Raw genomic sequence first — 15,169 nt, 5'->3', positions numbered from 1 at the left:
GTGGCAAGCAGGGGCTACTCTTTGTTGTGGTGCACGGGCCTCACATTCTGGTGGCTTCTCTTGTTGCGGAGCAGGGGCTTGAGGTGTGCAGGCTTCAGTAGTTGTGGCACGCGGGCTCAGTAGTTGTGGCTCATGGGCTCTAGAGTGCAGGTTCAGTAGTTGTCACATGTGGGCTTAGTTATCCTGCAGCATGTGGGATCTTTCCGGACCAGGGTTCGAACCCGTGTCCCCTGCATTGGCAGGCGGATTCTTAACCACTGCACCACCAGGGAAGTCCTGTAGATTGCCTTTTTATTCTCTTCATGATGTCTTTTGATGAACAATGGTTTTTAATTTTGATAAAGATTACCTTATCAGTTTTTTTTCTTTTACACTTTCAGCATTTTGAGGTCCTCTCTAAGAAACCTCTGCCTTCTCCTTTGTTCTTGTACAAACCTTGTAATTGTGTAATTTGTGTTCAGGTGTATAATACACCTCAAGTTTTTTGTGTGTGTAGTGTGAGGTCGGGATCAAGGTTAAATTTTTTTCTATAGTTTTATCAGCAGTTCCAAAGCCATTTATTGAAAAGACTTTCATTTTCCCATTGAATTGCCTTGGCAACACTGTCCAAAAATCAAGTGAACATAGGGGTGTGGATTTATTTCAGGACTCTTCATTCTGTCCCATTAATCTATGTGTCTATCCTAATGCCAATACCACATAATCTTGAGTAGCTTTTTAATGTCTTGAAATCAAATAGGGAGAGTCCTCCAAATTCGTCCTTTTTTAGAATTGCTTTAATGATTCTAGGCCTTTTACATTTCCATGTATGTTTTTTGAATCAACTTATAAATTTTGATCAAGGAACTATAACACTTTTAAAATAAGCATTACATTGTGCTTGCCTTCTTCCTCTTCCCCATCCACCCTTGAGAAAACCCTCCAATGACTCCAGTTACCTTGGCAAAAAATCCAAACTTCTCACTGTGGCCTCCACGTCTGACTCTTCTTGCTCTCTGCTGTTCCTTATTCTCTGCTGATTCTCTCCTGGGACCACATAGTGGGATCCCTGACCAGAGTGCTGGGAGGATTCTGTGACAAAGGCTGTCTGTGGCCATTGTACTTCTGCCCTCCCCAGGGGCCTTGACTACTCCAGGAAAGCCCAAGAGGGGGAGGATGAAAGGTGACATTCCCACGGCTCTGTCCAAAGACATTTTTCATCTGTCACAACATTACTGCAGTATTTTGACAGTTTTGGATTTTCCAAATTCTTCCCTTAAATTTAATGCCTCTTGTCTGGCAGCATGCTTCATACCAAATTCCTAGCTGCCTTGAAAATTTTTCTGATTATTAGTGTAATCACATAATTTATCAATACTGACAACATGTAATGATGAATGCATCGTATTGACATCACCAGCCTGATGCATGAGCTTACTTCGCTGTTGACGAAAAGTGTATTATTTTACATTAATTTTAACTGAAAAGAGTGATGGATTATGTACCTTGCAACTTTACTGAATTTGTTTATCAGTTCTAACAGTTTTTTTGGTGGAACCTTTAGGGTTTTCTACATATAAGATCATGTCGTCTGTGAACAGAGATAGGTTTACTTCTTCTTTCCCAATTTACCATGCTTGATTTTTATCCCCAGCATCGACAACCATCTGACATAAATGTACTTTATTAGTTTGTGGCCTGCCTCGTCCCTAAAATGTAAGCTCCATAAAGCAGGTATTTTTTTACCTGCTTTGTTCACTGCCTCTTGAACTACCTCATAGTAGGTGTTCAATAAATAATTGTAAAATGAATGAATCACCTAGCCTGGCACATAGAAGGGACTTAGCAAATGATAACAAGTAATCATTATTGTTATTTTTAACATAATATTTCAATGCAAGAAGAATAATTATGCCTTAAAATGAGAAGTTTCCATTATGCAGAATGGTTTCCAGTGCAGTAAATAAATAGCACCAGGCTTCCAGCTGCACCGGAGTCCCCGGGGAAGGTCCCAGCTCACTCTCTGGCACGCCCTTTCAAGTAATCCCTGTGGCCGTCATGGATGACAACTCAGTTCAGGTGCCAATCTACACAGAGGAACTTCTATAAACAGGCCCTCCCTCTATCCTGTCGTCTCTGCTCAGATCCTCCACGGCGTCCCACGGGGCCAGGGCTGACCCGACCAGAGCGCTGGCCAAGTGGCCAGGGTCCAAGTCGTGGAGCCAGAGCTGGGACAGGGCCTCCTGCCAAAGTCAACAGCACACAAGGCAGAGCCAGGGGCAGCCCACTAGGAAAAGCCTGGGTCCCAGTACAAACAGAAGCCAGAGGACCAAGGGCAGAGCCAAGGCCAGGGTGTCGGAGCCAAGAGCTCAAAGTAGGTCAGGAACCAGTCCTGGGATGGGGCTTCAGTCTGTTGGTGAAACCCCTGCTCAGCTCCTTTTCTGCAACATGCCAATGGCTTCAGTGTAACTGCTTCCTGGGAAAGGCTGCTCCTTTTCTCAGGGGTTCATGAGGAAAGCAACAACGTTCCCCATTCCCTGATGCCTTCTAAGGGGAGCTGACTTTCAAATCTTATTCCATTTCAGATCTGATCACCGCCCCCCACCCTGGTATTTCTCTAAATACAAAAACCCAAACCATCCCAAACTGACACTATCTTAAATTCTGATGGAAATTTAATAATTACAGGATAATAAATATAATATAAATATAAAGCCGCCAATCCCCCTCCAAGCTGATCTGAGATGGATGGTTTGAGAAAACAGTGGATGATTTAGACCAGCAGTTCTCAAGCTTTAGACCCCTTTATACTCTTAAAAATTATCTCGGGTACTTCCCTGGTGGCGCAGTAGTTAAGAATCCACCTGCCAATGCAGGGGACATGGGTTCGATCCCTGGTCCAGGAAGATCCCACATGCCATGGAGCAACTAAGCCCAAGCGCCACAACTACTGAGCCTGCGCTCTAGAGCCCGTAAGCCACAACTACTGAGCCCATGTGCCACAACTACTTAAGTCCGCGTGCCTAGAGCCTGTGCTCCACAACAGGAGAAGCCACCGCAGTGAGAAGCCCACACACCGCAACGAGGAGTAGCCCCCGCTTGCCACAACTAGAGAAAGCCAGCGCACAGCAACAAAGACCCAATGCAGTCTAATTAATTAATTAATTAATTAAAAAAAATTTTTAATTATCTCAGATTCCAGACTTACCTGGTGGCACAGTGGTTAAGAATCCACCTGCAAATGCAGGGGGACACGGGTTCGAGCCCTGGTCTGGGAAGATCCCATGTGCCGCAGAGCAACTAAGCCCGTGCACTACAACTACTGAGCCTGCTCAAGAGGCACAACTACTGAAGCCCACACACCTAGAGCCCGTGCTCCACAACAAGAGAAGCCACCGCAATGAGAAGCCCGTGCACCGCAAAGACGAGTAGCCCCAGCTTGCCGCAACTAGAGAAAGCCCACACGCAGCAACGAAAACCCAACGCAGCCAAAAAATAAATTAATTGATTAATTATTTTTTAAATGGCAAAAAAAAAATTATCTTGGATTCCAAAGAGCTTTAGTTTATGCAGGTTGTATCTATCAAGTTACTGTACTAGTAATTAAAGCTGAGAATTTTAAAAATGTTTATTCATTTAAAAATAACAATAATAAACCTATTACACGTTAATGTAAATGACATAATTCTTATGAAAAATAGCCACAGTTTTCAAGCCAAAAACTAAATCAATGAGAGGAATAGCATCGTTTCGCATTTTTACAAATTGTTTTAGCATCTGGCTTAATGAAAGACAGCTGGCCTCTCATGTCTGCTTCTGCACTCAGTCTGTAGCCATATGTTGTTTTGGTCGAAGTTGATGAAAACCTGGTGTCGTGCACGCAGGTAGTTGGACATCTACTTTTCAGATAGTAACAGAAAGGATCTTGGGTACCCCCACGTGTCCTCAGATCCTACTTTGAGAACCACTGGCTTCGGTAATGATGTTACCATGCCCACGGCCCATGTGGATCATGGGGGTGAGGACGAGAGGAGCTCAGGATGAGAGAGAAGACGGCTGCGGACAGGGTTGGGGGGCAAGCAGTCATGGATGGAGTGGGGAACTTCATTATCCATTATCCATTGTCCCCGCTCCTCACTATACTTGGCCAGGAATAGCCTGAGTCCCACTGGCTCCCTCCTGAGAAAAGGAAATGTTGGGATGGAGCATCCCTATGAGTCGGCCCTGCACCATGATTGGCAGGGACGAAATGCTGAATGGGAACAATTCAGAAGAATTAGAAACAATTCAGGAGAAGCAGTACAGGGTACCAGGAAAGAAGGACAGTGTGTCAGTATTCAAGCCAGGATGCACACTGTATCACCTGCAAGGTTTAAATGCTGATCCGATGGGCCTGACCAAAAGCCTGGATGGCAAGAGTTTGGAAAGCTCCGCAGGCGGTTCTAATGTGCACCCTGGGGTGAGACCCCCCAGATTTGAGTGGGTTCAGGAAGCAATCCACCTGGCTTTGAATCCATGCTCCACTACTTATATATACAGCTTACTAGTTGTATGACCTCTGGCCAATTACTCAGCTTCAGTTTACTCATCTGTAAAATGAGAATACCACTAGGGATGTCAGGAATATTAAATGAGATCATCCATTTAAAGTTCTTAGAGCTGTGACTGACACAAAATATGTATTTAGTAAGTGTGAGCTGTCACTGGTTATAGTGATTTTGGTGCAGGCTGTCAGCCCCTGTTGGCTTCCAGGGTGTCTCTGAGAGGGTGCCACACAGACAGGACCAGGCACCCAAGGGAGGGGCTGGGGTCCAGTCCCAGCACTGCCACAAAGCAGATGTCCCGACTGGGTCCTCCGTCTCCTCATCTGGAAATTCCGGGAGTCAGAGACTTCCCCCCACGCAGGACCCAGTCCTGAATCCTCAGGGAGAGAGGAGAGAGTTGGCTGAGGGGCACAAATGTGATGTCGCTGGAAACAGGTGCAGGAGGAGTTGAAAAGGTGCAATGAGATTGTTCACATCGTGTGTGTGTGTGTGTGTGTGTGTGTGTGTGTGTGTGTGTGTGTGTGTGCGAGCGTCCGCGCGCACTCTGTAGTCAGGCTGAGATACTGTTTTCCGTTTTAAATTATTGAAACACCTCAAATCTACTGCAGTTGACAGAGGGGATAAGACAGAGTGGAAACATTTTAATGGCTTTTTCTCAGCCTGTGGGCTGTCCACCGAGCCCTGGGATGAATGAGGCTCGCTCCTCGCTTGTCCTCAATGACATCATCGTCACATGTTACACGCTGCACTCTGCCTGGGAGCTTATCCAATCATCCCCAAAAGTTAAGAGCAACACGAGGGCCAGGGGAAGATGGAAGGACCTGGAATGCTCTCTGAACTGGCAGTCCATGACTCAACATTTTCATGCAGAGGTGGGATGAATCATGCAACACTTCTAGAATTACTGGACGTGGACAGCTCCGCCAGCTGTTCACAGGGGGGAATTTGAGAGCCTTCACATGCAGATGTGCTGCTGAGTCTTATGACACCCGGCCCATGAGATAAGCCTGCAGCCCCAGTGACCGATGACTGACTGGTTTAATTTCCTTCAGGTTCGTTGGCTTTTGCAAACTCACACAGAGAGAAGCGTCAAACAGGCTGAAATAACTAACAGAAATGAGCTGGAGGGATCATCCAGGGCCAATCCTATGCCTCCCAGAGGAATTACACCTCATCATACGGGACAGGGCTGTCCAGTCTGCTGACGACCACGGAGGGAGCCATGAAAACACGGAGATAATTGGATCCAGGGCTTAACACGCTTCATCAGTAGCGAGAGTACGCAGGCTAATCCTTCAGACGTGGGGGGCTCAGGCTGCAACTGGTAAACCTCATTAAAGGATCAACCCTCACATCCGGGTCTTGATTTTTGACACTAACTTAAACCTTAGACATGCTGGGCTGATTAAGGGGGCAGGAGACTGGCCCCCATGACAGAATCTCACCTTCCTGCCAGCCCCACACCGGACACATTTGGAGGCCAGATTCTGATGGAGAAAGTGGCTGAAAGCAAAGAGGGATTGGGGTTTTTATGTTTGGTTGTTTGTTTGGTTGTTCATTTGTTTGTTTGGCTGGTTGCTTGTTTGGTTGGGTGGTTGGTTGGTTGTTTGTTTGGTTGGTTGGTTGGTTGGTTGGTTGGTTGGCTGTTTGGCTGTTTGGTTGGTTGGTTGGTTGGTTGGCTGTTTGGCTGTTTGGTTGGTTGGTTGGTTGGTTGGTTGGTTGGCTGTTTGGCTGGTTGGTTGGTCAGTTGTTTGGATGGCTGCATTCACCTCTAAATGTTTCATTGAGAGGCAATTTACTAGCTTGAACATCTACTTTGCCAGCATGTTCTACTTGGTATGAAATGATTTTCCAGACTCTGCCAGCATGCTTCACCCTGTTCTGGGGGTATTTCCTTGCACACTCTCTCCGAGGTGATGCCATGCCCTTGTCACCTTGGAGGGACTGCAGGACCTCACCAGGAGGTGAGGTGCCAAAGCTCTGCCTGTAATTTCTTCCTCAGGAGAAGATGCTGAGCTCTGTCCCTGCCTCCTCAGGACAGACAGCCAACCGAAGGGGGTGGGTGGGTGGTGATCTGGTCTCAATCACGGACTCAGGCCCCCACCAGCTCTGATCCACACTCCACAGAGAAACGAGCCCCCGTGGTCTCCTGAATGGGAAAGACCTCCACCCCCTCAGTCCTCAGCCTCTCCCTCCGCAGACCACGCTGGGCAGGAAGGGGGCCAGGCTCACGGCAGAATACATTCAGCTCCTCAGCACCTACTGAAGCTCATCCCCAGTTCAGGGCCCTCCCCCAGGGGTCTCACCAGGGGGTATTTTTTTCCTGTGTAAAGTGTTAGGTTTAAGAAAGCTATGAGGCTGCATGAATTGACTTAAATTTGCCTAAAATATAGAGCTTCTAATGCTAGCATCACAAAGGAATCCTCTCATCCCATATTCTTTCTTTCCTTCTTTCTTTTAATGAGGTTAAATTGACTAAAATAATTTAACTGCATTGAGAGTGGCAATTTGTAGGCAAACAAGACATCCATTTTGGACAAGTCTAAAATGCTTAAAAAGCCCATAAAAGTAGTTCACTACGTTTCTCAGATATTTGAGTTTTACACCCCAAATTATATTTGTTTTGTGAACAAATATTTCATTACCTCTGCTCATTCCCCTACTCCCTGGCCTGTGGGCTCGGGAAAAGTGAATCAATTAGGTTAACACAGGGAGGGGACAGAAAAGGAAGGCGAAGGAGCCACTCCCCCATACCGACCACATTGTCTGTTTCCCCCAGGGCAAAATTAATGTGCTTCCTTCCACAAGTCACAAAAGCAAACAAAACAAAAGGAAATTTTTTTCTTTCTCTGTCTCTCTCTCGTTCACTCACACACACATGACACCAAAATAACAATGAAACTTACCTGATCCTGAATTGTACGTTTTAACAGAGGTAGACCCATGGTAAACGTCACTCTCTGAAATGTCAAAGCTCTCATTTCACCCAGACTCAAAGCATACCTGTGACAAATGGATACAAAATGGATGTTAAGACGTTGGATTGATGGTGACCATGAGTGGAGCCTTTGGACCCAGGGATCTGACAGAACAGACATCTTTGCTGGGTCTCTCTAGAGCTCTTGTTTGATGCTGTGTGTCAAAGGAGACCACCATGTATATGACACAGGCTGTGGGGGGCGGTCAAAATGGAAGGAAAGAAAGAAGGGTTCCCTGACAATGACCTTAAAACAAGACTCTAACATTTCCTCCTCTACCCAAGTGTCCGGGATAGGAAAATGGGGGAGATGGGAGAGACCTGTGTGGTGGCCCCGGGAGTGTCACCTAGAATTTCCTTCAAGAGAACCCACAGTGGGAGCAGCATTTCCCAGCAACCTGCAGCTGCCATTCCTTGGAATTAACCTTGGTGTTGGCCCCAGGCTGCTCTGCCCTCAGGCTGCTCCCGGCTGGTGATGAGCATGGCAAGGTTCTAGACTCAGGCCATTCCTGCCCAACAGGAGACTTTTGCCCAGGGACCCCCAGCAGCCCACGCAGACTGTCTCATGACAGTGCCGGGCCCTTTCTTCTCCCTCATTTCATGGTGTCAGCCCCGCTCGCACACATCCCAAAGGTTCCCCCACCTCCTGCAGCTCCCTCCCTGTGACCCTTCTAGATGTTTCCCCAGTAAGTCGACTGCACATCTAGTCCCATCTCGGTGTCTGTTTCTCAACGAACCTCGACTGACGTAGGAGGGGAGGATCCACGCTGTCGCCTAAAATGTTTAAACACAAAGCACAGCCAGAGTTTGGGGGAAACCTCACTCAGGTTTGGATCCTGACTGTCACTAACTGCGTGACCAACATCAAGTGGCCTCCCATGGCTCCATCCTCCCATCTGTACGACGGGAATGAGAGTCACGCATAACTCAGAGGAGTGTCATTTCAAACGCTTAGACTAGGGCTTGCATATATATGGTAAGTGTTCAATAGTAGTAACTGCCATTCACGCTCTTAGTTACCCCATCTCCTCCTTCTCAAGGGCAGGAACTGTGTCAGACCCATTTTTACAGTCCCAGGACCCCTACAAGGCCTGGCCCACATGAGGCCCCATTCAATGGTGGTTGAACTTAAACGTATTTGGGTCCTCTAGTTTCATGACCAGATCGTGGAGGCAGTGTCCCCATGGATGCCCCCAAAGACATGCTCACTACACATACTGTCCTGATGTCAAGTTTATTTCCACCCAGAATACAAACTGCATGGATTCAGAGTCCACATCTTAAACTCCTGTGTAGCCCCTGAGGACCAGCAGAGCATCTCACATTTAAACATTTTCCCTAAATACCTGCTGGCCAATTGCCCCAGACCGAACAAGAACCATCTTGACTTTCTCTTTTCCATCCAGTCTGCAGGTAACTGAAAAATCCAAGAGGACCCACTGTGCATTCTGGAATGTAAAAGATAACCCCCCCCCACCAAAAAAAAAAAAAAAAAGCCAAATGGTCACAGAAACTCCCTAACAAAAAAATCTTGAGACAGGACAGGCCCATTCTTACTTTTTTCTTTTTCTGAGTCAGAACCACTGGTGGAGATTTCAGTAGAAACATTACTGCATGAAGTCAGTATTTTCCCTAAGGAGAACAGAAAATTAAAATGCTAATTTCAATAAAACGGGAGACTGGAAAAATCTCCAGATTTGAACATACAAGTAAGGCCTGCCCAAAGCATCTGAGTCAAGCAGGCTTTGGGCAGGACGAACTGAAAAGAAGAACCACAGAAAGAGATCTCATAGCACAAGGGCCAAATGGTGACCGATCTCAGGAAATGCTAGTAAAAATTCACTTCCTAAATGGAAAATGTGTACACCAAGACGTAAAACCTATAGCTCTTATCTGGAAAGCGGGATAAGAATGGCAGTGAGCTAGCAGATAGCACGAGGCCCGCTGGTCTCTGAGCTATAGGTTTAGGGTCAGGGTGACATGAAGAATCACATGCACAGGTCACGTTTGAGAGAAGTGGTCTATCTCAGTGGCAGCGGGGAAGGAAAAAGTTGCCATGTTATAAAAAGGACCCACCCTGGATCACTATCCAAGCTTTTCCCAGCCCCCCAACCCTGAAACCCCTTAGAAAATCCAGGCTAGAAATCATTCAGTTTCACTCACATCATTCAGTTATAAGTAATAAACAGAAATTAGCATAGAATTGAAACAATGACCCTACAAAGAGCAGCAAATCTATTAAAAAACTAAAAATGCTCATCAGGGGGAAAAAAGTCATCTTCTAGCAAATAAAACTTGTGACCAAATATTATCTACATATTATATAAAACCAGTTGTGTGGGACTTCCCTGGTGGCACATTGGATAAGAATCCGCCTGCCAATGCAGGCAACATAGGTTCGAGCCCTGGTCCAGGAAGATCCCACATGCCGCAGAGCAACTAAGCCCGTGTGCCACAATTACTGAGCCTACACTCTAGAGCCTGTGAGCCACAACTACTGAGCCTGCGTGCCACAACTACTGAAGCCCGCACGCCTAGAGCCCATGCTCCGCAACAAGAGAAGCCACCACAGTGAGAAGCCCGCGCACAGCAAAGAAGAGTAGCCCCCACTCACCGCCAACTAGAGAAAGCCCGCGTGCAGCGACAAAGACCCAACACAGCCAAAAATAAATAAAATTAAATCTTTAAAAAATATAAATAAATAAAATAAAATTAAATAAATAAATAAAACCAGTGGTGTGTTAGAGCCAGTTTAAATTAGCCCATGAGATACAATTGTTAAATGTTAAAGAATTTTTGTGAACTAGTTTTTAAACACAGCCATTATCAAAAATTAATATATAGAAAGTTACACTGAAATAAATTCTATTTTAAAAATAAAAGTAATACTCAAGCTCATCCCTCCCTAATTATGTTATTATATTTTACTATTATCCATGTTCTTCGGGTTGTTTATGTGTATTGGTGGAAATACTATATAATGGAGGACTTCCAGTCCTGCCAAGGTGCAATAGCCCCATTCCTCCCAGATCCTCCCTCTTACAACTAAAAAGCCCTAGACATTGCACAATAAACAAGCATAGCATGACTCTGAAAAGTACAAAGAAAAAGGCAGACCACCTGGGGGAACTCAGAATTTGAGGAATGCCATGCCAGCAAATTCTCTGGGTTTCTTTATTGCCTCCCATGTATGTATGCTGGACAAGATGCTATAGAATCTTCCAACCCAGAATCTCCAGCAGACACAGACAAAAAGTACTGCAAGAGAAGCCTGTTCTCCTTAGCTGAAGGATGCACAAGGGTCTGGAGTTGCTGGGCAAACAACAGACTGCCTTTGGGAGTGCGGGCAGGGAAGCAGACCATCACAACTGGCAGTGTGGACGTGCAGCAGGATTCCCAGCATCAGCTGGGACAGGAGGCTTTCAGATCACATGGGCTGCCAGGGGGCTTGCAGAGACGTGGGCTCAGCTAAAATCTAGCCTCAGAGTGGGGAGCTCTGGAGTATAAGTGGCACCACAGAGTTGTCCCACTCTGTCAGTCAGTAGCTGTGGGCATTCCCAGGGAGAAAGCATAACCTCAGGCATTTCCTGGGAAGGTCGCTCCCATTGGGCAAGGACAATTCCAAGGAGCTTCGCTGTGAGTTGATACCAGTCAACGTTGATAGCAGCTAGGAGATGAGTGTAGAGGCCTGGTAAGGGGATCAGGGTGGGGTATCAACAGCAACTGCTACAGCAGCTGACTACAGAAATCAGGAGAAGAAAATAACAAGTTAAACTAAAGGAAAGGAGAAAAAATAAATTATTAAAAGAAAAGCAGAAAAGTAATCAGTTAGAAAACAGAAAGGTATAACTAGTAAATCCAAAAGCTGGCTCTTTGAAAACAACCACCATAGAGGTTTTTGTTAAACATTGTACTGGGGGAGTCAGCCAATGCAGTTAGACAAGAGAACAAAATTTAGAGAAATCGAAATTGGAAAGAAATGGGTAAAACTCTCACTATTTACCAATGATGCATGTGTTAGATTGATTGTATTGATGGCCCCTCTGCTTGACCTCTCCTTGATCCCTGTCCTTTGACACTGCAGTTCTCATAAAGAGGCAGAGTCTGCTTCCCCAACCCTTGAGTCTGAGCTTGGCCATGTGACTTGCTTTGGCCATTAAGATATTGGTATCTTTGAGAGACACGAAGGCTCGAAAAAGTATTTGTGCATTTCCTTGCTCTCTTACTCCTCTGAAATCCCCCCTGAGAATATGCTTGAGATAATCTAAGAACATGCCTGGACTAGCCTAAGGGGTGGGGTGGGGTGTATAAAGTAAGAGGCAAGTAAGAAGAGCTCAGTTGTCTCAGCCAAAGCCATCATAGACCAGCCTACCTCCAGGCAACCCCTAAACATGTGGAAGAAGCCAGTCAAGATCAGAAGAGCTGCCTATTCAACCTACAGCTGACTACAGATTCATGAATGAGCCCAGACAAGACTAGAAGAACCCCCCCAGCCACGCACAAACTCATGATCCATAATATTGATCAATTATTGTTTTGAACTGCTAAGTTTTGCATTATAGGTAACTGATACAATAGTTCTATATACCTGGAAGCCCCCAAGACAACTAAAATTACTACAAACAATAAGAGGTGGCAGGCTACACAATTAACAGAAGTTAATGGCTTTCACATAGATACATAAACAATCAGAAAGTACATGAAAGAAAAGATCCCAGTTGCAAAAGTAATAAAACAAAAGAAAAATATACTTAAGAATAAACTTTTTATATGTACATAACTTATCTGAAGAAAACTTTAAAACACTCCTAAAGTACACAAGCAAAAACTTGAACAAATAGAAACATGGACCATTTGTTTTAATAGGAAGAAACGCCACAAAGAAATCAATTTTCCCTAAGTTAATTTATGCAGTCAATATGATCTAAATAAAAACACCAATAAGGGATTTTGAAGTTCACATATGAAAGGAAACTAGCAAAAACAACCAGAAAAACTCTAAAAATGAGGAGCTATGATCTGTGTGATAAGGTCTCAGTAATTCAACCGGTGCAAAAATAGGCAGATAGACCAATGGAATAAAATAGAATGTCGAGAAATGGAATTAAGTACATATGGAAAGTTAATATATTTCAGAGAAAGCTGGGATATCAAATCTTGGGAAAAACAAAACATTGAGATGTCCTAATTGGGTAGCCAACTGGAAGAAAAAATTAAGTTGAATCCCTATCTCACACCATATACTAGAATAAATTCCAAATTGATCAGGATTTACATGGAGGAAAAGAAAACCACAAGGTATTAAGATAAAACATAAAGAACTCTTTCATGATCTCAATGCAACAAAACCTTTCTAATATGATATAATATTTAAAAGCCATAAAGAAAAATTTGATAAATGTGACTATATAATAACAAAAACTTGTGCATGACAAAAACACCTTAAGAATAGTCAAAAGACAAATGACAAACAGGGACAAAATATTTGTTACTGATGTCATTGCAAAGGGATGAAGCTCCCTAATTACAGAGCTCCTATAATTCATTAAAAACATACCAGCAAGCACAACAAAGGAAACCATCAACAAAACAAAAAGACAATGTAGTGAATGGAAGAAAATATTTGCAAATATATGACCAACAAGGGGTTAATATCCAAAATATATAAACAACTCATACAACTCAATATCAAAAAAACAAACAACCCAATTTAAAAGTGGGCAGAAGAAAGACATTAATAGACATTTTTCCAAAGAAGAAATACAGATGGCCAACAGGCACATGAAAAGATGCTCAACATTGCTGATTATTAGAGAAATGCAAATCAAAACAACAATGAGATATCACTTCACACATGTCAGAATGGCTATTATCAAAAAGACCACAAATAACAAATGTTGGCAAGGATGTGGAGAAAAGGGAACCCTTGTACACTGTTGGTGGGAATGTAAATTGGTGCAGCCACTATGGAAAACATTATGGAGGTTCCTCAAAAAACTAAAAATAGAACTACTATATGATCCAGGAATTTCACTCCTGGGTATATATCTGGAAAAAACAAAAACACTAATTGAAAAGATACATGCATCCTAATGTTCAAAGCAGCACTATTTACAATAGCCAAGATATGGAAGCAACCCAAGTGTCCATCAACAGATGAATGGATAAAGAAGATGTGGTATGTATATATATATTATATACATATATGTATGTATATATACACAATGAAATATTAGCCATAAAAAAGGATGAACTTCTGCCATTTGCAGCAACGTGGATGGATCAGGTGAGAATATTATGCTTAGGGAAATAAATCAGACAGAGAAAGACAAATACTGTATACTATCACTTATTTGTGGAATCTAAAAAATAAAACAAACTAACGTATCTAGCAAAACAGAAGGAGACTCACAAACATAGAAAACAAACTAGTTGTTACCAGTGGGGAGAGGGTGGGGGAGGAACAAGATAAGGGCATGGGATTAAGAGATACAAACTACTATGCATAAAAGAGATATGCGCTCTTTTTCTCTTGTCCGCCATCCTATGTGCAGTTGGATTTGCTCCTCGTCATGTCTTCTCACAAGACTTTCAGGATCAAGCGATTCCTGGCCAAGAAACAAAAGCAGAATTGTCCCATTCCCCAGTGGATTCGAATGAAAACTGGTAATAAAATCAGGTACAACTCTAAGAGAAGACATTGGAGAAGAACCAAGCTGGGTCTATAAGGAGCCTCACATATGAAGTAGCACACATAATCAGAACATCACTAGTGTCTGGAACAGCTGCCTGTGTTTGATGCTCTCTCCTCTTTTCTTGATCTTTCCTCACCACTGCTCACTGTGTAGCTCAGTAATAAACATGTGAACCTTTTGTTGGAAAAAAAAAAAAGAGAGATGCAACAAGGATATATTGTACAGCACAGGAAATTACAGCCATTATTCTGTAATAATTTTTAATGAAGTACGATCTATAAAAATACTGAATCACTATGCTGTACACCTGAAACTAACATAAAATTGTAAATCAACTATACCTCAGTTGAAAAAAAACAGACCAAAAGGGGGCAAATGATTTGAACACATGGGCCACAGAATAAGAAATACAAGTGATACAAATATATTTTTAAATGTCTGCTCTCATATGCAGTAAGAGAAGCACAAATTAAAACTACACTGAAATACTGATTTTTACCTATTACATGAACAAAATCCAGACAGTCTGATAACACACTACATTGGCAACGTTGTGAGGAGCTGACGCTCTCACACACTAGCCTGAGGGACGGAGTGTACAAATTGGTACAGTCTGCACGTGCAACAATTAAACGATATCTATCAAAATTACAAATGAACCTACCTTTTGACCCAGCATTCCACTTCTAGAAACTTATCCTTTGGACATCCTCACACATGTGAGGAGAGATAAGCTATAGAATAATATGAGGTATGGATCCTCTTTTTTAATATAAACTGTAGTATTTATCAATTACAAATTTTGTAATCAAAAAAGAAAAATGTGGATCAAGAGAAACATCAAACTAAAAAGACCAGACAGCAAAGCCTATGGGAATGCCATGTGGTGTGTTTTACAGACAAGATTCTAAAACGTTAAGTAACTATTGATAGCTCTCTCTTTACACTTCCATTCCAGTAACTTTTTGATAAAA

General features: G+C 43.5%; 1 protein-coding gene across 1 annotated transcript; it reads left to right on the top strand.

Annotated features, from left to right (window-relative positions):
• Positions 1-14,035: 14,035 nt before the first annotated feature.
• Positions 14,036-14,391, top strand: LOC118906161 (60S ribosomal protein L39-like). The gene has a single exon (XM_036873530.1). The coding sequence runs from the start codon at positions 14,073-14,075 to the stop codon at positions 14,226-14,228; it is 156 nt and encodes a 51-aa protein (XP_036729425.1). The 5' UTR covers positions 14,036-14,072; the 3' UTR covers positions 14,229-14,391.
• Positions 14,392-15,169: the final 778 nt, after the last annotated feature.

This window comes from Balaenoptera musculus, chromosome 13 (genome assembly GCF_009873245.2).
Source record: "Balaenoptera musculus isolate JJ_BM4_2016_0621 chromosome 13, mBalMus1.pri.v3, whole genome shotgun sequence".
Taxonomy (NCBI): domain Eukaryota; kingdom Metazoa; phylum Chordata; class Mammalia; order Artiodactyla; family Balaenopteridae; genus Balaenoptera; species Balaenoptera musculus.
This window is presented reverse-complemented; position numbering and strand designations above follow the sequence as displayed.